This window comes from Macaca thibetana, chromosome 10 (assembly GCF_024542745.1).
Source record: "Macaca thibetana thibetana isolate TM-01 chromosome 10, ASM2454274v1, whole genome shotgun sequence".
Lineage (NCBI taxonomy): Eukaryota > Metazoa > Chordata > Mammalia > Primates > Cercopithecidae > Macaca > Macaca thibetana.
Genome location: NC_065587.1, coordinates 26638673 through 26663404, shown reverse-complemented (window position 1 = coordinate 26663404; position 24732 = coordinate 26638673). Strand labels below are relative to the sequence as shown.

The 24732-nt window shown below is 52.6% G+C and overlaps 1 protein-coding gene across 2 annotated transcripts; it reads right to left on the bottom strand.

The window, feature by feature from the left end:
• Positions 1–3189: 3189 nt before the first annotated feature.
• LOC126929506 (ral-GDS-related protein-like) lies at positions 3190–14564 on the bottom strand. 2 transcript variants are annotated; one of them, XM_050745939.1, is made up of 13 exons: positions 14424–14564; positions 13887–13997; positions 11802–11974; positions 9918–10111; positions 9464–9777; positions 8484–8699; positions 7691–7794; positions 7121–7190; positions 5506–5580; positions 4950–5024; positions 4341–4364; positions 3869–3990; positions 3190–3320 (listed from the first exon to the last, which is right to left on the bottom strand). In XM_050745939.1, exons 1-13 carry the CDS (start codon positions 14562–14564, stop codon positions 3281–3283), a joined length of 1659 nt encoding a protein of 552 aa, XP_050601896.1. In that variant the 3' UTR covers positions 3190–3280. The 2 variants fall into 2 exon arrangements, with proteins under 2 accessions (XP_050601896.1, XP_050601897.1); XM_050745940.1 differs by lacking the exons at positions 11802–11974; positions 13887–13997; positions 14424–14564 and adding an exon at positions 10232–10415 and having other exon boundaries at positions 9918–10130.
• Between the last annotated feature and the right edge of the window lie 10168 nt (positions 14565–24732).

Genomic DNA, 24732 nt, shown 5'->3' with positions numbered 1-24732 from the left:
GCAGTGTCTGTTGTTTTCACTTTTATGGTAGGGTGTTTTCAATGTTAGCTCCACCTTAGAAGTGACAACATGTGGCATTTGGTGTTCTGTTTTTTCCTTACTTCTCTTTAAATAATGGTCTCCAGCTCCTTTCATGTTGCTGCCAAGGTCATGATTTGCGTCTTTTTTTTTTTTTTTTTTTAGCTGCCTAGTTTTTTGTGGTATATATGTACCCCATTTTCCTTTTCTGATCCACTGTTGATGGATATCTAGGTTGATTTCACGTGTTTGCCCTTGTAAAGAGTGCCGCCAAGACCGTTTGTGTGCATGTGTGTTTTGGACAGAAGGATTTATTTTCCTTTGTGTATACCCCAGTGGTGGGCTTGCTGTGTCAGATGGTAGTTCTGGTTTAAATTCTTTGAGCAATCTTTGAAGTGCTTTCTATGGTGTCTGAACTACTTTGCATTTTCACCAAAAGTGGACCAGTGTCCCCTTTCTCTGCTGCCTTGTCTGTGTCCCTTTTTTTTTTTTAACTGTGTAATTGCCATTCTGACCAGTGTGAGATGATAGCTCATTGTGCTTTTGATTTGTATTTCTCTGATAATTAGGTTTAGCATGTTTTCACATTCATTGCTTGCTTTTACATTATCTTTTGAGAAGTGTGTGTTTATATCCGGTGCCTATTGATGAGTTATTTGGGGGGGTTTGCTAATTGATTTCTGTAAGGTCTTTCAGATAGATTCTGGATATTAGGCCTTGGTCAGGTGCGTAGTTTGGGAACATTTTCTCTCATCCTGTGTGTTGTCTGTCTACTCTGTTGGTAATTTCTTGTGTTGTGTGGTGGCTCTTTAGTGTATTAGATGTGGGAATTTCCTGGTCTCACATATACTTCAGCATTGTTTCTTTCTATGTGCTTAAAACCAATTTGCTCTATAGTAAAGATTTACAACTAAAGAGTAGAGTGGGACATTTTGATCCATGCATATGTACCTTGTGTAATGATGAAAGCAAGGCATTGACTGTCTCTATTACCTTGTGTAGTTATTATTTGTTAGTTCTCTGTGGTTGCAATATTCAGAATGCTTCTTTTCAGTCTTTTTTGGAAAATATGGTAGGATACTGTTAACTCTGGACACCTGCTGTGGAGTAGAACGGCTAAATTTATTCCTGTCATCTGAGAGTAACATTGTGTCCCCTTTGCAGTCCTTGCCAGGACTTCCCAACCCACAGCCTCTCTTCACCACTGTGGAACTTTCTACTTCTAGGGGATAAAGTCGTTTAGAGAGGAAGTTGATCTCATTCTCACATGCATGAAATCATGCCGTGTTTGTCTTTCTCTGCCTGACTCATTTCGTTGAGGGTCATGTCCTCCAGGTTTCTGCATGTTGCTGCAGATGACATGGTTTCATGAATTTCTGTGGCCGAAGAGGATTCCATTGTGTACTGCAGTTTCTTTATCCCTTTATCTGTGCATGAACAGGTAGGTGGATTGAATAGCTTCGCTATTGTGAATAGTGCTTCAGTCGCCATAGGAAGGCTGATATCTCCTCAACATAGCAGATTCTATGTGGTTTCTGTTTATAACCAGTGGTGGGATTGCTGGGTGAACGGATAGTTGTAAAATGTTTAAGACACCTTCAACTGTTTTGCTTCATGTGTATAGTAACGTATAAAAGTGTCTTTTTCTGCTATTCTGCATTGGCCACTGCCTGTGAACGTATGGGTTTTCTGTTGTTTTTGGTAAGTTTCGTTCTAATTAGAGTGAGACACATCTGAGCATGGTTCGTACTTAGACATTTGTGTGAGGATTAGTGAAGTTGAGCAGCTTCTCTTTGACCTGTCAGTGAATGTTGTGTTTTCTTTTCAGATGTGCCTGTTCAGGATCTTTGCCCAGTTTTAGCTTGGGTATTAGGTTTTGTTCATTTTCCCAGTTAGAGTAGTGTTAGTTTCTCATGCATGTTAGATAACAACCCCTTTCACAGGTAAGATTCTGCTGAACTTTCTCTCAATCTGTAGGATGATTTCTTTAATGGTTCATTGTTCCTCTTCCCCATGCGTAAGCTCTGAAATGATGTATAGTCCCATGTGTTTGTATTCATGTTTGTTAGCAGTGATTTTTGTGTCCCATCCAAAAAGAACAAAAATTAAGAAAAAGTATTGCCAAATCAGTTGCATGGTCTAAGGGTTTCTTGCCGTAGATAATTTTTGCTTTTGTTTTCTTTCTTTTTTGCAAACTGCATGCAGAGATACAAGTTTTGCTGAGATACAGACTCCCACTTTTCTTATAGGAGCTTTGTGGCTGCAGGATTGGGTTTAGGTGTTTATTTTGTGTTGATTTGGGGGTATTTTCAGACCCTGAAATGTTGACTTCTTTGGCTTGTTTTTTCTCTGATATAACACACTGGTGGTTGTGTTCAAATTAAGCCATGGGACATCCTTTTCGATTCTGGGCTCAAATGATTCTCTCCTTCCTTGATATTCACTTAGGGGAGAGGTGTCAGAAAGTCAGGGAAGATCCGTAGTGGAAAAAGTTTATCTGTATTTCGTGGAGATGGATGGCCAGCTCCCTTCTGCCCAGGACTTCTGGAGAAGGCCAGCCCTACCACTTGCTTAAATACCTCCCATCTCCAGTCCTTCAGTAAATATATAAGTGATTCATTAAATATTTAAACTTTAAGACAGAGTAACCCAGTGGAACTCGAATTTAACTAGAATTTAAATTTGAGAGTAGCTGGTCAGTAGAACAAGTGTGGTAGTTTGGGTAACATACTCTGATTTTTAAGGGTTTTGCTTTGTTGTTTTTTTTAGTTTGTTTGTTTTCCTTAAACAGAGTTAACAATAATTAATTAGAACAAAGAAGGAAAACATTAAATGGTTGGCATGTGTAACATAAACGCTGTTGCATGACTTGTTCAGCCATAGCCTCAATTTGACATACTGGACTATGAATCCTGAAGACTGGTATACGGTTACTGCACCGCGGTTACTTTTCTCATTCCAACAACTATAGAACATTTTGAATAGTGTTTTAAAATTTTATTTTAATGAAAGTTAAGAAAAAAACCCTTACTTATACACTAAAGAAACTAAACATAAAATGGTCTCCCGCCTGCCTGGCAAAAGACCCATGGCCTGATCCTGGCCAGGAGGAGCAGCTGATGTTGAAGAGCAGGGGCCAGATGCAGCTGCCAGCCACCTAGATGTGGTTCCCTGGTGTCATGGTCTAGGTGAAGGATGGTGCAGAGCCAGTGTTCTGACCAGCATCCCAGTGGGGTCCCAGCCACTGCAGGATGTTACTGGCCTACTGTGATTCGGGCTCCAGCTGGCAGGACAGCTTGTAGCTGCAGAACAGTGAGGCAGCTGTGAGGCCACCATGAGCCACACATCAGGTCCCCTCTCAGTGCCTGCCCAGCTGGAATCCTGGGTCCCCAGCGGTCCCCATGCAACAGGGCTTGATGCTGGCAGTGGAGTCATGGCCATAGGCTCTCTGCTGCTGTCCACAGGAGAGCCTCCTCTAGGCCATGTGGGGTGGCTGACACCTGTACTGTCAGTACTTTGGGAGACTGAGGTGGGTGGATTGCTTGAGGCCATGAGTTTGAGACCAGCCTGGACAACATTGTGAAACCCCATCTGTACCAGAACAACAACAGCAGAACAACAGGACATGGTGTCTGTACAGGCTGTACCACGTCCTGGGACATGGTGTACCGCAGTAATCCCAGCTGCTTGAGAGGCTGAGGAAGGGCTTGAGCCCAGAAGGCAGATGTTGCAGTGAGCAGAGATGGTGACACACTGCAGTGCAGCCTGGGCGACAGAGCCAGATCACATTAAAAAAAAAAAAAAAATGGAGAGCCTTCCCCCACCCTCTGCCCATGTGCCAGGCCCTCACCTCTCCTTGTCACTGAGCTGCTCCATTCTTGGGAAATAGGTGACAAATTTCTCAAGAGGCCGAAGCCTGTAATTCATGGCAGCCACTTGGAGCATCTGCATTTCCTGCAGAACTCGGACCTCCTAGAGACAGAAGGTAGGATGCTGACAGGGCCTGGGTGGAAGATGCTGAGGGCACTTTTGGTAGGCAGGGAGAAGGGGCTGATCCCTCGGGCAGTTTTCTGAGGGGGCCCCATGCAGCCCCCAGCCTGTTCTCAGAGTTGGATGTAAAAAGCCCCTCCTGCAGGAACTGGTCTTTGATTTCATTCCATTTCCCACTTTCTCCACTGGGATAGGTCTCCTCCTCCTGTGTGTGTCAACCCCTCCCAGTAAACCTAAGATGTAGAGGATGGAGCCAGGGAGTGTCCTGTCCAAGGTGGACTGTGACGTCCACATCCCCACCCTCATGCAACGTGAGTGCCCCAGCTGCTCACCTTCCTCCTCTTGTTGCTGTTGCCCTGGAAGGCAGACAGAGTCCATCAGAAAGGTCCCTGGCCCACAAGCAGCCCCACCGCACCCCTTCCCATGCTGCATTACTGCCAGGGCCACCAGAGTCAGGGGATGTGCACATGACAGGACTTGGATCTGCCCCGGGCTCCGGGCTCTAGAGCAGGGGCATAGAAGCTGAGGCTCAGGGACTTTCTGTCCCAACCCTCTGTGATAACAGACAGGGAAACTGAGATCTCACATAGAAAGAAAGCGCTCAGTGACCCTGGAACTGCCTGCCCTTGGAGAGGCTCAATTTCACTGGCCTGTTACGGGACTACTCTAGGGAAAGGCTAAGTCCAGCTCAGCCCACACCTCAGCAGCTTTGCAGTCAGGCAGCTCTGCAGCTTCACCACTCGGGAATAGGGACTGGTGGCTGCTATGGAGCCTCTATGAGTCAGAGGTAATGAGATGGGCCTGACACCCCCACCCACAGGAGCAGCTGTGAGGCTCTCAGGAGAGGAGGTTTGCCAAGGGCTGAGATCTAAGGGCTCCGTCCAGGACCCTCTCGTCCCTCAGGATCCTGGTTCCCAACAGCCTGCCCCAGGCTCACTCACATCCAGATCGTCTGGGATGGCCGTATCCAATCTGTGTAACTCAGTCAGAAAATCCCCCAGGAAGGGGACCACTCCCTGTGCCAAGGAGGGGTGGGAGGGGGGAGGTGTAGTGATGATGAGTATTGACCCTCAGGTACCTGCCCAAGGTCCTGTCTCATGAAGTCCCACCAGCCCCTGTCTCCCGGAACTCCCCTCTTCAGGTCTCCCTGTTGGAACAGCCAAAGACCCTCCACTGCCTTTCCCAATTCTCTGCCTCCTCCATCCCACCTGACCCCCAAGTCTAGCAAGCACTCCTAGTTACCTCTATGGTGGGATTTTAACAATTCACAAGGGCGTGTGATCCCAGCCTTACACTTCCCCACATCCACTCTGAGTCCAGCTTTCCCTGACCCTTGCTCTGGTCTCTCAAATGGAGGTTTTCCAGGCCCAGTGTCCACAGGAGGACAGGACTGGAGAGTAAGTCCTTGCGGTCTTCACATGGAGGCCTCCAGCTGGCAGGGAAGGGAGCCCTGTCCTCTGATCCCCTGCGGCCTCTCCACGCCAAAGGCTCACTCACCTTCTTCTGCTTCCGCAGCCTCATCTGGGCTCTCTGGGGGTTCCTCTCCTGGGTGGCCACCTTAAAGCTCCCCGCCTGCCAGGTGCCAGTGACGGAGACAGTGAGGCTCTCCTCTCTTCCCCCAGTTACACCCCAGCCACCCCACACTTGGATCCCCAGGGACTGGCGTGAGTCACCTGCCACGGTGCTCATACCACTGGTCAGCTCCACACTCCCTGTGTGTGTCACCCACTCATGCAGCCAGGCCTCCCTGAGACTGTTTCCTCTTCTGTAAAGAGCAATGAAAACCACAGCTACCTCACAGGGCCTCCTGAGTACTGTTTCCTGTTGCCATTGTTCTCCCCCTCATCCCTCTGAGGAAGAACCAGGCATGAGCACCAGCAAATTATTTTCTTTTCTTGAACCTCATTTCCATCCTGTGAGGGCTGCACTACAGGCTCAGCATCCCTTCATTTTCCAGATGAGGAAACAGAGACCCAGAGTGGGCAGTGACTCCCCAGGGACCCGAAAGAGAAGGCGCCTCCTCCCCATCCTGGAAGCTCTGTCCCGCTGCCTTCTCCCAATATCCCAGCACCACTACCCATCAGGGTCATGTTGTCTGGAGTCTCTGAGTGTCTCGGTCTCCAGACAGGCACAGTCGTGATGGGAAAGGGACAGGGTATTTTAGGAGACCTGGTTAAGTGGCATCTGCCTATCCGAGCCGCACTGGAGTCTGTGCCACACAAACTGGGTTTGAGCTATGCCAAAGGTTTTGCCTCGCCAATGATCCCCCAGGGGAGTTCTGTGCAGAGAACTCTCTTCCTCCACTCAGGAAGTGGCCTCCTGCGGTGCCATTTCTGACTGACATGGCGGGGTTTTCCCGAATCCTGGGTGAGGTGTCAAGTTGTCTTCCCGTTTGCATGGAATATTCTGAGATCTGGTCAGGGAGGATCCCCTAGGAATGCACGAATCCCCCAGATACTTGTCATGAGCATGTGTCACTGCTAACTGGTGAGAATCCTGTGACATGACCGTTTTCGGGTGTCTGCAAAGGGCAGAGCGGGGAGTCCCAGGAAACACACATCTATCCCGAGTATGCCCATTGGTACCCAAAGCTGTGGGGCCCACTGGACTCCCTGGCACATGAGCTTCCCCTGTTGTTGTTCCCCCTCTCCGCTAGTGTGGGCAGAGGCCACTGCCTTGGGAGATGCGCTGCAGACAGAAGCAGCAGCAGGGGCCTGGCTTCCTGAGGAATTGCTTTCTAGTTTGAGGAAGAAGGAAAGTCCCACCTACCATGACCACCCCCCAGCCTGGAGGAAGCTCCATGCCAGCAGCACTGACAAGCGCGGGAACCAGAGCCCTGCTAATGCTGCAGCTCATCACCCCCGCTCCGCAGCCCAGCAGCCATTGCCACATCCCATTTCCAGGGCCTCCTGCCGCTGTGCCCCCACGTGCCCGTGGACCACACACCTCTCTTCCTGTTTGCCCAAGGTAGGCGTGGAGGGAATTTTTCAAGTCCCCTTTTAGTAGATAAGTCAAAAGAAAATAACCACTCCACACCAGGTCCAATGCCCTTCCAAACTCAGTCTTTCCTCTGACCCTTAAACACTTCTGCATCTCCCAGACTCCAGTGTACCTTGATCAGCAGGTCCCTCTTCACTGCAGTGTCTTTTTTGCAGAGTTGTTTTAGATGTTTTGTGCTTTTGCTATGGGCAGAGGAAAGAAAGAAAAGCAAATTTGGGAATAAGCGGAGAGATTTGTGAGTTCCAATCCAATCCCTTTTGTTTGAAAACCCAGAGAATCCCAACTTCATGGGTGAGAGTTTACAGTAGGGTCCTCTGATGACAAGGGCTCCAGAGGACCAGGGTGGGACCTGTCATGCTCCTCCCCTGGCCCATCTCCACTTCACATGAGCCCCTGCGTGTTCACAGTTAGCTTCCAGCTGGACACAGTTCCACTGCTGGGTACAAACACCTGAAAGCCTCCAGTTGGCTCCAGTCTGTTCCTGATGGTTAAAAATCCTTAGTCCTGAGTTGGAAATCCTTGCTTAGTAGTCCAAGGCAGCTTAGTGACCACACCCACCAGGCCATCCCTGCCTCCAGTGTCCCTGGTCTCCAAGAACCTTTCAGAGTGGTTGAAGGCACATGGGGAGACCTGTGGGTCCCTAGGTCAACCCTGATGCTCCCGTGGAGGGAACCCTCCTCACCTGGACACTGCTGCCCATGTCTCGTGTAGCCGATATATTGGTTTGCTACACAGAGCAGAGACGATGGCGTGCACCGAGGAGAAGTTGTTCAGGCTTAGGCACTCCTGGAAAGGGAAGAGTGAGCTGTGAGGTCCACAGTTGGAGCCCGGCCCACTTAAGCCACAGCCCGCTGTGCTGAGATCTCCCTGCCTGGACGAAGCAGAGGCCCAGGGAGCCTCAGGAGGGCACAACTGGGGCCGAGTGAATGTCACTCATCTAGGAGGATTTTAGTTCAACCCAAGGAAGATCCCAGGTCAGAAGTGAGCAGCCACCACTGGGCCATGGGAGTCAAGGTCTGTGACAAGAAGGGGTTACGTGATGTCCAGAGCTGAAGCCAGACATACAGATGCCAATCCTGAAAGCTGTTGGAGGAGAAGAGGCAGTTCCCCATTTTTTTTTTTTTTTTTTTTTTTTTTTTTTTTTTGAGACGGAGTCTTGCTCTGTAGCCCGGGCTGGAGTGCAGTGGCCGGATCTCAGCTCACTGCAAGCTCCGCCTCCCGGGTTTACGCCATTCTCCTGCCTCAGCCTCCGGAGTAGCTGGGACTACAGGCGCCCGCCACCTCGCCCGGCTAGTTTTTTGTATTTTTAGTAGAGACGGGGTTTCACGGTGTTAGCCAGGATGGTCTCGATCTCCTGACCTCGTGATCCACCCGTCTCGGCCTCCCAAAGTGCTGGGATTACAGGCTTGAGCCACCGCGCCCGGCCTTGTTCCCCATTTTTAAAGAGGAAATTCTCAGGCCCAACCATGGCTTACCCTGGCCACCTTGATCCAGTGCTCCACCACCCTGGCCCTGTCCCGGCCTGTCATGCCATGGTTCCCGAGGCAGGAGGTGGTGACGCAGTTGGTGAGCCTGTTGAAGTGTGCGATGGTCGCATGAACTGTGGGTGCCACGTACTCATTCCCCTCCTTAGTTTGTTGACCCCAGATGGAGCCCAAGCATTCGTAGAGCTCCACCTTCTTGAACAGCTCCTTTGGGGGAGGAGGAGAGTGTCATGGACAGAGCACACCCCAGCTCAGAGTCACCCACAGTCCCAGGCAGGGACTGAGCTCACAGTCATCCATGGTCTCTGGCAGGAACCGAGCTGGAGTTCAGAAAACTTTAAAATGGGCTCCAGACATATGGGAGTCCCTGGGTTTGATTTTCTGCCCACCGAGGGCCCTGAGTGCATCATGGCCCAGAACCCAACAAGGGTGGGAAGAGAGAGTGACATTTTCTCCCAGGCCATCCACATTCCAAGGAGTAGAAGGTGGCTCAGGCCTTCCCGTCCTGAGACCTCGTCTTCCTCCCATCCCAGTCAGCCCTGTACTCCTTCTCTCCATACCGGTGCACTTTCCTTGTGGCAGCTGCAACTATGGGCTCTGTTTGGGTGTCTCCCATAGAATCGAGTATGCATCAGGCACCTAATAAGCGCTGAGGGTCATGAGGCTCCTAAGTGGCTGGGTGAGTGACCCATGGCCCTGCCTGCCCCTCATTGAACACCTGCCCTGTCCTGCTTTCTGTCCATCCCCTGTCATTCGGTCTGCACACTCTGTGGAGCTAGCACAGGCGACGTGCCATCTCTGCTGTCCATATGCAGTCAGGGAAGGCTTGTGCGTGAGGAAACTCATCCAGATCCCATGTTTGGTAAGAAGTGGGGATGACATTCGACACAGGGCATTGGCCACTCCTCGTGTGGAGGCTGGTCTGAGACAGCTAGTGCCAGAGGCACAGCCTGCAAAGCCCAGCTGCTCACCACATCCATGCAGGTCAGCTGCTCTGCCAGCAGCCTGGGAGGGAAGGTCGTGATGTCAGGCATCTCCTCAAGTTGGTTCTTCACAGTCCCAGAAGAGGGACTGGGGGACTCTGAGGCGGACTGTGGCTCCAGCAGTGTTGCTGGAGGGGACCCTTCCCCTGGTGCTGGTCCTGGTGCTGAATATAGATATCCTGGTGCACCCAGGGCTGCACCTGACTCTGGTTCCAGAGCAGGCCCCACGTCCGCCAGCAGTGGTGGTGCTGGCTCCAGGGCCGGCATTGTTAATGCGTGTTGCCCAGGAGGTGGAGCAGTATCTGGAAAAGGAGAAAAGGTCATGACACCAGTCACTTTTCACTGGGCTTTCCAAGCACAGAAATGACCGGATGAAATGTAAGGGAATTGTAGCCCCACAACACCACCCCTGGAAAGTCTTCCAGACTGCAAGCCACCTCACCATCTGGCTTGGCCTCGTTGGGCTCCGGAAGCACCAACTGGCCTAGGACAAGTTCCTGATGGTCCTCCACGCCCAGTCCAGGCCAGGCAAAGTTCCTGAAGGCCAGCTTTATCCGGAAAGATGACCGTTGTGGGGGCTGATAGCAAACTGAAGAGTTTTCAAGGGGCCAGGTGAACAGAATGGAGGTGATGGTGCTGGTGATGGAGTAGACAGCTGAGTCAGAGGCCTGGCCTTCTCCCACATAACCCTCCAGGGCACACTTGCGTGGTTCTGGGTCCCTGGCATGTTGCTGCCTGTGTAGAGGACAGCCCCACCCTTCCCCAAGCCGTCAGTGCTGTCCTGGAAGGGGCAGACCTGGCCACGCAGCAGGGCTGTACAGACCCTTGTGCGCCCCAGTGTCCCACTGACATTCTCTTCCCAAAGGCCCTGGAGCACAGCCCTGTGCACCTGGACACTCAAGACTGCAGCTCCAGGCTGATTTGTGAGCAGGTTTCTCATCAAGCTCCAGCTCTGGGTCCCCTGGTCCTGGGGTTAGGAGTGTAGGGGCAAATATTGGCTGCAGGAGGACAGGTAGAGTTGGGAAGCCACGGCACGGGGCATGGGTCTCTCAGCGGACAGCTGAGACCCCAGCCTCCCCTCTCCTTTGCAGGGCACCTAAGTCTCCATATACAGAACTCACAATTTACTTCTTGTGGGGGAAGTCTTCAGATGTCAGCCTTCTTGTGGGAATTATAAGAAGTATGAGCCCCAGGACTCCTTTAGGGTCTCCCCAGGCAAAGGCCACATCTTTTACCCCATGTTTTCTGGATGAAAAGGCTCTTTAGAACCCTAAATCCACCCAGTTTATACTTGTTGCTGGGCTCCACCATTCTAGTCAGAATCTGGGAGGATGCCACCATATGTAGATGAGGCCATGAGGGTTTCACCTCTAACTTTGTGTAGATAGGACCTGTTTATTCTGTCTCCTGTGAGCACCTGACTCTCAGTAAGTCGAGGCCCAGAGATTGTCATCTGCTTTATGAAATTACGCCAAGTCACAAGAAGAACGATGCACAAATAAGGTATTTTGTATGTATGTGTTGAATGAGTGAGCCCCAACCATTGGAGAACCCCAGTGAGCCTCTCCAGATATCTGAGTGGACCTGTGGTTCCTCTTTCAGCACCAAGGGACCCCTCTTCTGTCTGTGTGAAGGAGAAAGACCAGCCAGAAGGAATCTCAGATATCTTTTACCAATGCCATCGTAGACTTGCTTTCTATGTGCTTTTCCAAACAGCGAGGGATATGGGCCACTGAGGCAGAATGCTGAGAGCTACTTCAGTGAGTGGGAAGAGAAAAGTAATAAACAGGCCGGGCGCGGTGGCTCAAGCCTGTAATCCCAGCACTTTGGGAGGCCGAGACGGGCGGATCACGAGGTCAGGAGATCGAGACCATCCTGGTTAACACGGTGAAACCCCGTCTCTACTAAAAAATACAAAAAACTAGCCGGCCGAGGTGGCGGACGCCTGTAGTCCCAGCTACTCGGGAGGCGGAGGCAGGAGAATGGCGTGAACCCGGGAGGCGGAGCTTGCAGTGAGCTGAGATCCGGCCACTGCACTCCAGCCTGGGTGACAGTGCGAGACTCCGTCTCAAAAAAAAAAAAAAAAAAAAAAAGTAATAAACGTGAATCACAGCACCCCCAGCAGATATCCAGAGTTTTAGACTCTAGGGACCCCTTTTTTTGCCGTATCTTAGATCATTCAGTCCCTACAAGAACCCTGTGAGGTTCATCTTCTCACTGCTCCCTGTTCCAGAGGAGCCAACCGAGTCTCGGAGAGCTGCATCTTCAAGGCACAGCCAGTAGGGCACAGAGGCACTTCCGTGCCTTGGAGGGGATGGACACTCACCTTCTAACCAGTAGTTCCAAAAAGTGTGGCACGGTGATAAAGTCCCAGGAGGGGCCCAGGCAGGTGGCATAGGAGGAGATGGGTTTAGTTAGAAAGGCTGGAACCAGGGAGTCCAACAGCTTCTCCCCTGTGCCGGGCTGGAAAGTTGACATCCTGCAGATCTCATTTCCATACTAGGGGGACAAGGAGGGACATGGGAGTCAGTGGTAACACCATGAGCCACCAGAGGATCGGAATCTGGAAGTCACACCAAGAAGCACCAACCCTTCAGGGACTTGTGCATGTGGTGCCCATGTTAAAAAGGGTTCTAGGCTTTCAAAGTAAAATTGCATGTGAGGATGGAGAATGATAAAACGATTCATGCCTTCAAGGCATCTTCACAGTGTTTGTCATCTGTGGGGCAATGGCATCGTGTATATCAACAGCCTGCATGAGGAGCATCATCCCTGCAAGTCCTCAAGGCCTGGGGAGGTCTCGTCCCCTCCTCATTTTAGCAACAGCACACAGGACAAGATGCTCTAGAAGAACCCTTTGTCTTAAAGGGATGTCATTGTTTTTGTTCCTTTAACATGAACATGAGTCTGGAGAAACAGCTACGGCCATCCCAGCCCTGGGCAAGGGGAAAATGCCAGAAGACTCCAGGGTGGGAGGAAGTGTATCCCAAGGCCCAGGATCTGCCAGGCGACTCGTGGAAGAGAAAACGCGGGCAGGTATGGAACCCGTGAAAGGTTACGCAAGTGTATGTTTGAAAGTGGAAATGAAACAAGGTGATTTTCTCTGCCACACAGACAGCAGATTGGCAAAAAGTTAAAAGCATGTTAGTATTCAGGGGAGGCTGTGTTCAGAGAAGCAGCTACCTTCAGAGGCTGAGGCTGCTGGTGACCGTGTGACCAGCTGGAGCCCTTTTGGAAAGTCAACTGGCTAGACTTGTTGAAACTTGCTATCTGCACATCCTTTCACCCAGATTTCCCTTCCCGGGTGTCTGTCTTCCACAGGGGATTTGTATATTTTATGGGTTGAATTGTGTCCCCTCCCCCAAATGTAACCGTTTCTATTCTCAACCCCAGAGACTCAGAATGTGATTGTGTCTGGACACAGAGTTCTCCAAGAGGTAATTCAGGTGAAGTGAGTTCATTAGGGTGGCCCCTAAGTTAATATGCCTGGGGTTCTTACAAGGAGAGGTGGTGAGTGCACAGAGAAGTTGGAGAGAAGACCCTGTGCTGACCGAGATAGAAGTCAGCCATCTCCAAGGCAAGGAGAGAGGCCCAGAGAAACCACCCCAGTCTGACAGCTTGACATTGGACTTCCAGTCTCCAGTATTGTGAGGAACCAGATTTCTGTGATTAAGCTCTGCAGTCAGCGTGCCATGTTATGGCAGCCCTGGGAAACTGCTCCAACCTGTTAGGACACACATAGGATTATGCTCCCTGTAGAAAGACTTCCTAGAAAGGGAATTTTATCACTATAGGCTCCACCAGCACTGAGAGGCTGACCTGCTGTGGAACATGGCCTCCCTTAAGCAATATTACAGTGAGATGCAAGGGTACAGTTCCTGCCTGATGGGCCTGCAGGGATGAGTTCTGTGAGATGGCGCTTTAAAGACAAATGCATAGAGTAGCTTCACCTTCTTTTCTTGTAATCAGTGTCCACCCCCACCTTGTTTGTGTAGAAGTATTGGATTTTAAGTCCTGGAGGAGGTCTGGCAGGGCAGTGGAGATGCTTGTTGCCGGAGATACACTTACGGTGGGGAGTTAAAATGATAACGGTATGAGTATGTTGCTGTAATTTTACAATTATACTCAATTCCTGTGGCAACATGCTGAGATACTCCTGGCTTAGCGTAAAGTGAAAACAGATGGATTTTCTCTCATCTTCCTCTGACAGATGAAAGGGACTTTGCCTATAACCAAGTTGCCACTGGGGACTAATGGCAGCCAGATTCCTTTGGAAGAGAACACTGGGCCACTCAAGTGGGAAATCCCTAGGACAGAGCTTAGGGAGTCCCCATATTCATGTCTGAGTCCTGGGCCCACCCTGGTTTTCTGGAGTCCCTGTCTGTGGAGACCCTTCTGTACCCAATCTCACCCCAGAGCAGCACTGGCCGTGGTTGGTGGCGGTGGGCCCCTGCCCTTCTTTGAAGAAGTTGGAGAAATGGAATCCATCCAACAGCTCCTGCTTGATCTGCTGTGTGGAGCTCTGCAAAGAGAGTGCCCGAGAGCCGGGCCAAGAGGTGTCAGTGGCCTGCCTGGCTGACCGCACAGTGGCACACCCCCATTAGAACTCCTTCCTGGTGTCCCCATCCCCAACAGGATTTGGCACATAGGAGCATCTGCATAGACCTCCAGCCAGAGAAGGTTGAGGTCTCTGGCAGATGAATTGGGATTCACATCTGAGTGGCAAACTGTGTCCTCGACACTGAACTTCCCATCCTGCCAGGCATGGTCTGGGCAGTGAACCTGACATACCTACCAGGCTCCAAACACCTGACAACCTACCTGCTCCTGTCCAGGGAGGGCCCCTCATCTCCTGTTTCCCCCAAACATATGGGGAGGGACTCAGTGCTGCCCTGATGGGCACAGCTGAGGCCTGGCCTGGACGGGCCTGCCCTGGGCCCTGTGTTACCTGTGGGTGCCTTCTGGCAAATGGCCAGAGACGTCGAGGGTGAGGGTTGAACCAATGTCTATATTCTCGAGAAAGACTCTCATTTTGGCCTCTTCTGCGACGAGGAGGTCGGCAGCACGTCGGGACACAGCAAGAGAACATGTTGTTCTCTCCAGTGTCGACTACCACCTGAGCTGGAAATGGGGCTGTGTGTATAATATGGGTGCCTAGTTACCAGAATTCTAAGTTCTACTGGGGGTCTGTTAGCAAGGAAGTGAGGTCACATCTTGTAGGTTCCATCCTGTAAGCACCTCCTTTCCATAAGACCTACTCAAAGGCCTCACTGGGCTTCTGGCCGCTCACCCTCCCCTGTCAACTCCTTTACCTGTTCACCATTATGCAAAAGTGTGCCCCTTTAGCACCTTGGGAAGACCTGGATGTAACCAGGGTCCCAGGTTTGAGGAGCCAGTGCTGGGTCAAACAGTCTTTATCTTAGCAGTTGTGAGACCCTAGAGAACTCCTTTGGTGTTTTGGGCTCTCCCCACCTTGCACAATGGGAGTTATGCTAGCATCATAACCCTTTCTAGGGAACTCATGAGGTGTGTTTTAGAGAAATCTTAAAAAACTGATGGTGTGGTGGTCCCTGTAGATATTGCACATACTTCGAGATGGAAGAACTACAAGAAGGGGTGAGAGGTAGCATGGAATACAACTCCAGTGGGCCTGGGGTCCACAGTGTGATCTCAAGAAAAGCCGCTTTTGCTCTGGGCCTCATCTTTCATGCTGCACCAGTAGAGGTTGAGATTAAATAAAATTCAGACATCCACCTGCTCTGACATTGCACCTTCCAGTGCCTTCCCATTTTATTTAGACCCAGACCCTGTGCCTCATCTCAGCCTAGGGTGGGCAGCATCCACAAAGACAGCACTGAGGGATTAGTGACTCCCTTCTGAATGATGGAATACGACACAGATGGTGGAATAGCACTTCTGGGTCAGTTCAGTGTATTACAGCAAAGAGCCATAGCCTGGGGAGGTCATCAAAAACAGAATTGTATTTCTCCCAGTTCTGGAGGTTGGAATTGGAGATGAGGGTACCAGCTTGGTAGGGCCTTAGTGAGGACATTTCTGCCCCACTCACTGAGCTTTCACAGGTGCTGTCTTTTCCTTGGAGGATGGCTCAACTTAGCATGGGTGGACCTCCCTTCAAAGCCCCGCTCCCACTTGTTGCTTGGTGGTCATGAGGAAGTCATAGAACATCCCTGTGCCTGTTTTCTCCTCTGAGAAATGGCATTAGTGAGAATTGCTTCCATCTTAAACAGAGAATAAAGAATGGAAAGATGTTAACTTAGTGCCTTGGGCAGAGAGTGAGAGCCCAGCAAACCAGAGAGATCAGTTTGCCCACATCAGTGGTGAGGAGTGCGGAGAGTGGGTGAGGCTGGGGCAGGAAGCAGGCCAGCCTGCCAGAGCCCAGGAACAGGTGAAGGGCAAGAGTGAGCTCCTCACCCTGAATTCTCAGGGGACACAGACATGCAGGGGTTATGGGGAGCACAATCATCAGGCCTGCCCTCGTTCCCCTGGTTCCCTCCGTATCCGACGTGGTCCCAGGGCCCCTTCTCCCTGTGTTTCCTCTCTGCCCTGCTTTCTTCCTGGCTGCCCTCCTAGGACTCATTTTTGGCCCTGGTCAGGTGGAGTCTTGAGGTAACTATAGGCCTGTTAATAACTCCTCAGAGGTTCAACGCGCCATTTATTGAGACCTCTGAGCTTATTCAGGGACCTCCTGCTGCTGGGACCTGAGAGGGGGTTGGAGGGAGCTGACAGTACAGTGACAGTTTTCCCTGCGGTTGCCGCTACAGGGCCCACTGGCAGGTATCTGCCAAACTCGAGCGTTGTTTGGGTCTCTGGGGTTCTGAGGTGTGATTTCCCCTCTGAAAATCGGCTGAGCCCCAGTGGGTGCCTAAGTCTCAGAAATGGGTCCCCCTGAGCTGGGGGCTGTGCTCTACCCTCACTTTCCTAGAACATGTCACACCTCGCCCTGCCCATTCTGGCTCCCGAAACCCAAAGAGAGGGTCTGTAGAAATTGCTAGGTACGAAAAGGCTACCAATAAGTCATAGGAAGTGTATTTACATAACGCAGTGGTTTTCAACCATTACTATACGTTTGCCTCAGCAAAGGCGAAATTTAAAAATGTTAATACTCTTAGTCACCCCACAGAGATTTGGATTTATTTGATGGGGCTGGAGACACAGGTATCTTTGGTTTTGTTTTGTTTTTTCTCTTTTGAAACAGGACCTTGCAATGTTTCTCAGACTGTAGTGCAGTGTTCCGATCTTGGGCATTGCAGCCTTGATCTGCCAGGCTGAAGGAATCCTCCCTTCTCAGCCTCTCACGTAGCTGGGACTATGGGCATGCACCACCATTCCATGCTACTTTTTGTGTATTTTGTAGAGGTTTGGTCTCACTGTTCCACCCAGGCTGGTCTTAAAAGTCCTACCCTCAAGCTGTCGTCCTGCCTCAGCCTCCCACAATGCTGAATTTATAGTACTGAGCCACAGTGTCTGGCCCTGTTTCTTTTAAGAACTCCCTTAGTGTTTCTAATGGACATTGAAACAAAAAAGATTTTGTTTGCAGAAGGCTCGTGGAACACTACTGAGGCTGCATCTTCTTCACAGCCAACAGATTGTTTCCTGAAGTGTCTGCTTAGCAGTGCACAGGCTATTTATATCCTGGGTTTTGGGGAGTTGTTGGGTTTGGGGGCTGACTGGGGCATGAGTGTTGGCTGTGGGATGTGTCACAACCTGGTCCTATGGGACACCCAGTCTAGGATCCTCCTTCCCAGACCACCATCCTGCCACTCACTGCTCCTATGGCAGGAGAACAAAGGTCATGACCCCATGGTCAGAGACATCCAGAACAGGAATGAACTTGAATGAGTCATGTGAGGAGGGGCGGGGCACAGCTGCTTCCTGGAAGGGTGTTGGGAAGTATTGGTCCATCAGCTATCACTTCCACCTGTTCTGTTGAATCCCAGCGATCCTCACCTGGAGTCTGGGTCTCAGAAGGGTGTGGCACCTGGGTTCTTGGCTGGCTGAGCTGGTGCTTTTGCAGCCATTTTGGGGCTCTGGTATGTGAGACCTGAGTTGCTTCAGGAAACCTTTGCCCCTCAGACTTCCTCCTGCTTAAGAGCAGAGCCTTTGTGTGGAGATCTGGCTGGCCTCTTTAGCGTCCAGCCTGTCCTGTCCTGTTATGTCTGGGTTTGAGGTTGTGTGGAGGGACCTCTTCCCATAGAGGAGGCAAGGCCAGTCGTGTGGGTCAGAGCGAAGCATGGCGATCCCAGCTGACTGTGCCCGGCCTTTGACTGGAGGAGTCGGAGAATGATCAGGCCTGGGGAGCTGCCCTTCCTGGGAAACAGCATGTCTCCTCCCCTATTGTGGAGTTTCTGGATGTGACCCAGAGTGTGCTAGGCCTCCATCCATTCAGTGAAGATTGCTGGGCACTGTGGATACTGTGGAGGAGGCAGCAGTAGCAGCCGGCCTGCAGAGTGGGATGCAGTGCTGGAGGGCTTGAGGAGGAGGTGGCATTGTGATTGGTGTCTGAAGAATACCTCCATGATAATGGAGTCAGTGCAATGTCCCAAACACCAGGAGGGAGCAAGAGGAAAGGATGGCTCATATCCAGCTGCTGCACTCAAAAAAAAAAAAAAAAAAAAAAAGAGAGAGGAAAGAACTGGCACCATCAAGGTAGGACAAGGGTGGCCTCTGGAGTGTTTTTTTTTTTTTGCAGTTGGGGAGGGGTGTGCTCAGATTTGCATGTGGATTGCCAGGGCTGTAGTAGGGAAACAGCAGGGGGGCTGGGACCTATGATTGGGAGTCTCCAGGTGAGAGGGTGGCCCGTGGGGACTGGGGGTCAGGTGAGGCTGGGAGTGGGGTATAGAGGCAGGAGCAGTTGGACAGGACCAGTCAGGATGCAGGGCGCAGACTCATCAGCGAGAGCATTCCTGAGCCCAGCATCCAAGAAGTGAGGGAGGTCGGGAAGGTGCTGCTACGAGGTGGAAAGAGGTCCCCAAAATCCAGATGAGAGTGATGAGAGCATGGCGTGCATGGAAAGTGCTGGGCAGTTTTGGCATCCGTGAAGTCACAGGGGGCTGTGTGTGAACAGGTGTGCTTGGGCATCCAGGGAGGCCTTGAGACAACAGCGGGTTGGCTTTCCTGGAGACCAGGCTGTGGGATAGTGTCGGGCCTGGGGCATGGACAGTCTCCTTCCACCCTCAACCTCTCCTTGGAACTTTGAGACACTGCAGATAATTAGCAGGTGATGTGATAAATCCTACCTGTGGAGGGTACCTTGGGCAGGGAGGACAGGGCGAATAGGAGGGTCGCCCTTTGGGCCCCTGCTCTGAGCTGCTCATCAGGAAAGGAGAGAAGCTCCTACAGCCCGGTGTCAGAGCCTGGTGAGACCCTGTGAGGCCTCGAAAGTAGCAGGTGCCTCCTACAGTCTGCGCGTGGCCATCTCAGGGAATCCACCCAGCAACTGTTCTAGTCATCCCTGCTCTTCAGGTAGGAGACTGAGGCCAGGAAGGGAAAGGCTGCTGCGATACCCACACTGTCAGTGGCTGGGGTTGTTTGAACCCAGAGACTCTAGGGCCCATGCCTCTGCCATCCTGCCTCTGGGTTTGATAGTTAGACTTAATCCACCAAGTGCCAGGCCAGCCCTGTGGCTGGGTGCTCCCAGGCATTCACAAGCTGACAGTTCTGAAGGACCCACGCACTTGGCCGTGCTCCAGCCCGTGTCGTCACATGAAAGGTGGGTGCTGGATAATAAATGCTGCAATGGCACTGGGGGTGTTGGCCAGGCTCTGGGGGCACGGGAGCTCTGCCCATGCCCACAGTTGGCCTGTGCTGACCTCCCTCCATCACAACTGAGTGACACCAGCCCTTTCATTGAGCTGAAGTCTTCCTTCCATCCCTTCAGTGTGGTCTTTGTGGCTCAGAGAGGCTGTGGCCAGGTAGAGGATCTGGGGTGGCTCCTGCTTCTCTGCTCTGTGGCCTTAGACAGTGGGCAGGATCTGAGGCCAGGCCCACCTGCAGCAGGTGTTACAAAGGGGCAAATTGGCGCTTAATGTTGGGAAGAACTCGCCAAACAACTACAGTCCCGCTGTCTTTCGAGGTAGTGAGCTTCCAATTGGGGATGCTATGTAAGCCGACCTTTCTGGGATGTTGGAAGATCAGAGACCAAACACTTGGGATTCTGTGATCCTCATATTGACTCAAATGCTATGATGGTTGGATTTGAAGTCAGTTCTATTTAGCCAGTTTACAAAGTATCTCCTTGGTGCAGGACAGCAGGGGAAACAAAATGTCCTGGATAATATTGGGTTTCGGGCTCCCAGGGGTCCCTGAGATGTTGTTCCAGTAGTTCTGGAGTATGGGCCAGGCGTGGCTTGCATCTGGACCTATCCGCATTGCTCACTCATTGTGTGCCTCATAACTGCAGTTCGGGATGTCACGCCCCCATACGCCCCCCCACCCTTCCCTACCATGGCCGTCACCATGGCCCACTGAGGTCCCAAGGCTTTCTGGTTGATTCCTGATACTCAGTGTGGTCAGTTTTCTGAGCCTGACAGTGGGGTGTGGCTTCAATGAGATGCCAGTTGCAGGAAGTGGTTTGCACAGCCTTCCTGGTATCATGGGTCACTGTCTTGCTGAGTGGCTTTGGGCAGGTCCCTTCCCATCTCAGGCTGCAGGTTCCTATGCCTGGAGCTCCCTTCTTGCCCCACCACTGCCTTGTTTTCCCAGATACAGAGCTGGGGCAGATCCCAGCCCATTGAAACAGACAGGGCTTTGGAGGCCACAGTGGGCTCATTTCTCAGAGGGGCCGTGTGGCTGGACGCTGAGCCGGGCACTGGACTGGCCCCTTGAGCCTCCTGTCTGGGCAAGGCCCCCGAGGCACCGTGGGCTGCTGGTGCCAGTACACAGGGGTGATAAGGAGGTGAAAGTCACTGGGATGGTGGGGCGGCACTCCCCCCACCAGGCTGTGTTGGCAGCTGCCCCTGGCTGGAGGCCAACTTGGTCCTGGAGCACTCCTCAAGGAACAAGGACACAAAAGAGCCAGCTCAGCTAGCCTCCACCTAGTGCCCCAATCAGCGCTCCCTTCTTCCCATAATGCCTACCTTCTGCCCGGCTCCTGGAACTGGCCAAGGCGCTAATGGACACCCACCAAGGTCTTAATGAGTGAGCCAGGGTTAGTGGGTTATTGGGCCCGGTGACACATTCACCAGCCTCCCAGGGCTCTCAAAGTCCAGACTGGCCTGGCCTTGAAGGTCTTAGCTCAGCCACCTCCTTTTCCAACCTTGACACCTTGGGGCTCAGGAAGGGCCTAGGGTAGTCAAGAGGTCCCCTGTAGCCCTCACTCCTGGAAAAGGCTCCATTTCCTGGCCTTCAGGCTCAGGTCGTTCCTTCCACCTGGCAGGTCCTCCCCAAATCCAATCCCAGCTGGGGCTGGATTCCCAAGGCCCCTATTCTGGTGTCTGCCCCTTCCCTAGGGCCCTTCCCCCTGGGGAGACCATACTGTCTCATGCCCAGCTCTCTTGCCCAGGGCTCCTTGAGAGAAGAATCTGGAGGGGCCAGGATTTGATGGGAGAATGAATGATGGAATGAAAGAAGGAATTTAAGCATGTGCCTTGCTAAGAGTGACAATTCTGGCAGGTTGCTGACCATGTGTGGACCTCGATCTGAGGGCTGAGAGGCTTGGGCCTGCCAGCCCTGTGAGGGCACCTACCCCATCTCATTGAATGGGGCAGAGCAGGTAAGGGCGTGATGGATGGATGGGCCTCATCCCCCTGCTTCTACTGTCTGGGATCCTCCGTCAGCCTGTCTGCTCAGAACCCTGAAACTGGGGGTTGAGGAAGGACCCTCCTGGATCATGTGACTCCCTTCAGTCCAGGTGAGGGGGTTCCTTGGAGTAACAGCTCCTAGAGCCCTGCCTGTAGCCCTGCAAGTTGGGGAGAGGGCCTGTTAGGAGAGGTATCTCTTGCCCTGGGGTCGTAGAGGTGATCTAGGCTCCTCAGACCTTGTGGGGTCTCAGATGTTTACATCTCCAACCCCTCCTGGCGTGGGCATCTCTGGCTGCACCCCAGCTCTGTGGCCCCATCTCCCAGGGAACCTTCGGTCTAATCTGCCTCACGCTGAAACCCGGCCTCACTCAGCCCTACCAAGGCCTTCAGAGCTCAGGTCTCTCATTCAGGGTTTGAGACCCCACCGGACTCAGACCTGCAGCTGTCCCAGGTCACATAGCCCCAGGGATGGGACCAGGAGCCTGCCCTTGTCCCACCTACAGCAGTTCTTGTGCCTTTAAAGCCTCCCCTGCACTGCCAGGTTACTGAGGGAGGCGGGGAGGAGAGGTACTGGGTCACAGCGGGGAATCTTAGCTTGGTTTTGATGTGCTGCTGGACGACCAGATCCAGAGTCCGGTGAGCCAGCGAGTGAGAACAGCTGGCTGTGCCCAAGCGCTGTGTGACCCAGAGGAGCCACTCACCCTCTCTGAGCTGCTGGACATCATAGGTGGGGAAGCTCAGGCCAGGGGACTCCTGGGAGTGTCTGGAGGTCTGAGTTCCATTCTCAGCTGTGCCATATGCTTGCTGCGCTCTAGAGCAGCTCCTGTTCCTCTCCGAGCCTCGGTTTATGCACCTGTGAAGTAGGAGTGAGTTGCACTTCGGGGTGAAGGGGGCAAGACTCCTGTGGGCTCATCCTTCAGAGGGATCCCACAGGTGGACAGAGCCCTGGGTTCTTTATCCGACTCCGTCTGGGCTGGTGGGGGGCCTCTGTTTCTTGGCTGATAAGTGCATTTGAGTGAGGTATGCCTGTGGGTGAAGGAGGGCTGGGGGGAGTCACCTGACTTATTCGAAGAAGCCCTTGAGAGAGCCATGGCTTCTTGGAATTAAGAGGGAAGAGTGAGCCGGGTGCAGTGGTCGTGCGTGTAATCCCAGCACTTTGGGAGGCCAAGGCGGGGCGCATCAGGAGGTCAAGTGGTCGAGACCATCCTGGTCAACATGGTGAAACCTCTTTTCTACTAAAAATACAAAAGTCAGCTGAGTGTGGTGGTGCACGCCTGTAGTCCCAGCCAATCGGGAGGCTGAGGCAGGAGAATCGCCTGAACCCGGGAGGTAGAAGTTGCAATGAGGCAGATCGTACAAGTACACTCCAGCCTGGGCAACAGAGTGAGACTCTGCCTAAAGAGAAAAAAAAAGGGAAGAGTGCAGCATGAAGAAACAGGCCTGGGAGGATCTAGCAGCCTTGAGTGTGGATGGGGGGAGTCAGCACTGGAGTAGAGCCAGAGCTGTGATGGGGTTGGGGGACCCTGTGTTCTTGGGCCATGCTTCTCCGGCTCCTGGGCTCTGTGTGTGGCTGTGGATTGGGGTGGGACAGGGCTGGTTGTGTGAGGGGTCATTACCCAACTCCAGGGGGTGCCTGCCACCTCTCAGCTCTCTGTAGGGATACATATAGTTCTTTCAATAGGTTCCCAGCAGGTAGGGGTTATTAAATCTTACTGAAGGGGTGTTTTTTCCAATTCTTAACTCTGCGCTGCAAGCGTAGACAGTGTGGGAGACAGATTCCAACTCCAGGTCTGGGTGGTAAGCATCCGGTCCAGGGGTGTAGACAGGCCTGGGGAAGCCCCAGAGATCTGTGCGTTCTCATACCCAGGGGTAGTGACTCCATGCTGGGGGCTGGGCTCACCCTCAGGTCTGAGACCTCCTGGGGCCAGCTGACCTCAGTAAATGCCTTTTGTCTAAGCTTCAGTTTCCTGCCTGTGAATGGGGTTGGGGCTATGCTCTGGTTTCAGCCTTGTGGCTCTGGGGTTGTGGTGACAAAGCCATCAAGCTGGGTTGAAGGATTAACCAGGAAACTTCAGACTGGCTGCCATGTCTACATCTTCCTCCCTCTGCTGCATCATGGGAAACTGCTCTGCTCAGCCTAGATTAGGCTCAGTTGTGTGTGTGCACGCATGTGCTTGCACGTGTGTTGGAAGTGTGTGGTAGTGACACCAGAGTCAGTGTCTCTGGGTGAGTGAGGCTTGCACATTTCTGGGGACTGGGAACTCACTACCTTATGTGCCCAGGGCAAGAGCTGTGGGGTCTGGAGAAGACTTCTAGGCCAACCCCTGCAGTCTTTCATTGGGTGACATGGCTTCCCCAGATCTACTTCCCCCTGGTGCCCTCTCTGCATTCAGCCGGTAGAGGGCTGACTGGGACAGAATGCGACACACTCAGCATGTGAGGAAAAGCCTCCTTCATTCTGTAGGCCCTACCTCTGTTGACATGACCTTTGATAAAGTGCCTCCCCTCCTCTCTCCCCTCTCTGGAACCCGCAGCTGCTGTCAGGCTTCTTCTGTGCCCCATCTCAGGCAGCTCTCTGTCTCCCTACTTTCCCCAGCCCAGGGTTTTCCTTTTGGGGTCAGCTACAGGGGTCTGGACCATCCTTTGCCCACTCAGACATTCTTCCTGCCCACCTGCTGCTGAGAATCCTGCATGTCTCATATGCTCTCAGGCAGAGAGGAAACTGCTGAGCAGGCCAGGGCAGGGGACGGAGCCCTGTGACTCTCCACTTTAGACCCCTCCCAGCTGACTGCTGTGGAATGCAGCCACTTAGCAGAGCCAAATCCCCTGATGTTCCTGTCTGCTGTCTAGCCTTCAGGGACAGGTCATGGGGCCTTGGTTCCTGCCCCGTCATTTTCCCAGTCACCCTGATGTTCAGGGGGAGGAACAGCCAGGGAAAGGGCTTGGTCATAGCACCTCCACCCTAGGGCTATTGAGGATCTCACAGTTGTGTGTGTGGTGGGTTCTGTCCAGAGCCCATTTGAGAACAGTGGGTGATAGGACAGGCCTGTGTGACCCAGGCAGGCAGCAATATTGGGTCAGCCTTCGTGTCCCCTTCTGTCAGCTGGGGCAGCCTGGAAGGATGATTGTGGGGTGGGTGTTATGGGCATGGAATAGACCTCAGGTGGAGGCTGCAGGGGCTCTCCGGCACTGTAGGCACAGCAGGCCCAGGAGCAGGGGAGGCAGCCGTGACTCATGGAGCCTCTGGCCCATATCCTTGGCAGATGAGGGCCACAGGGGAATAGAAGTGTCCAAGGTCCCCTGGGCTCGGCCCACGGCTGTTCCTGTCAGAGTTCTTGGTGGGCTGGTCAGAAACATGCAGTAGCTTGGGGCAGTTACCAAGTGGCCAAGCCTGCACTGCTGGGCTGTGTGAGTTTGGGCCAGCTCAGGCCCGCTCTGGGCCCTGCCTTTCTGGGCTGTTCAGGTGGTTCCTTGGGCCTGGGGTGCTAATGTTTCTGG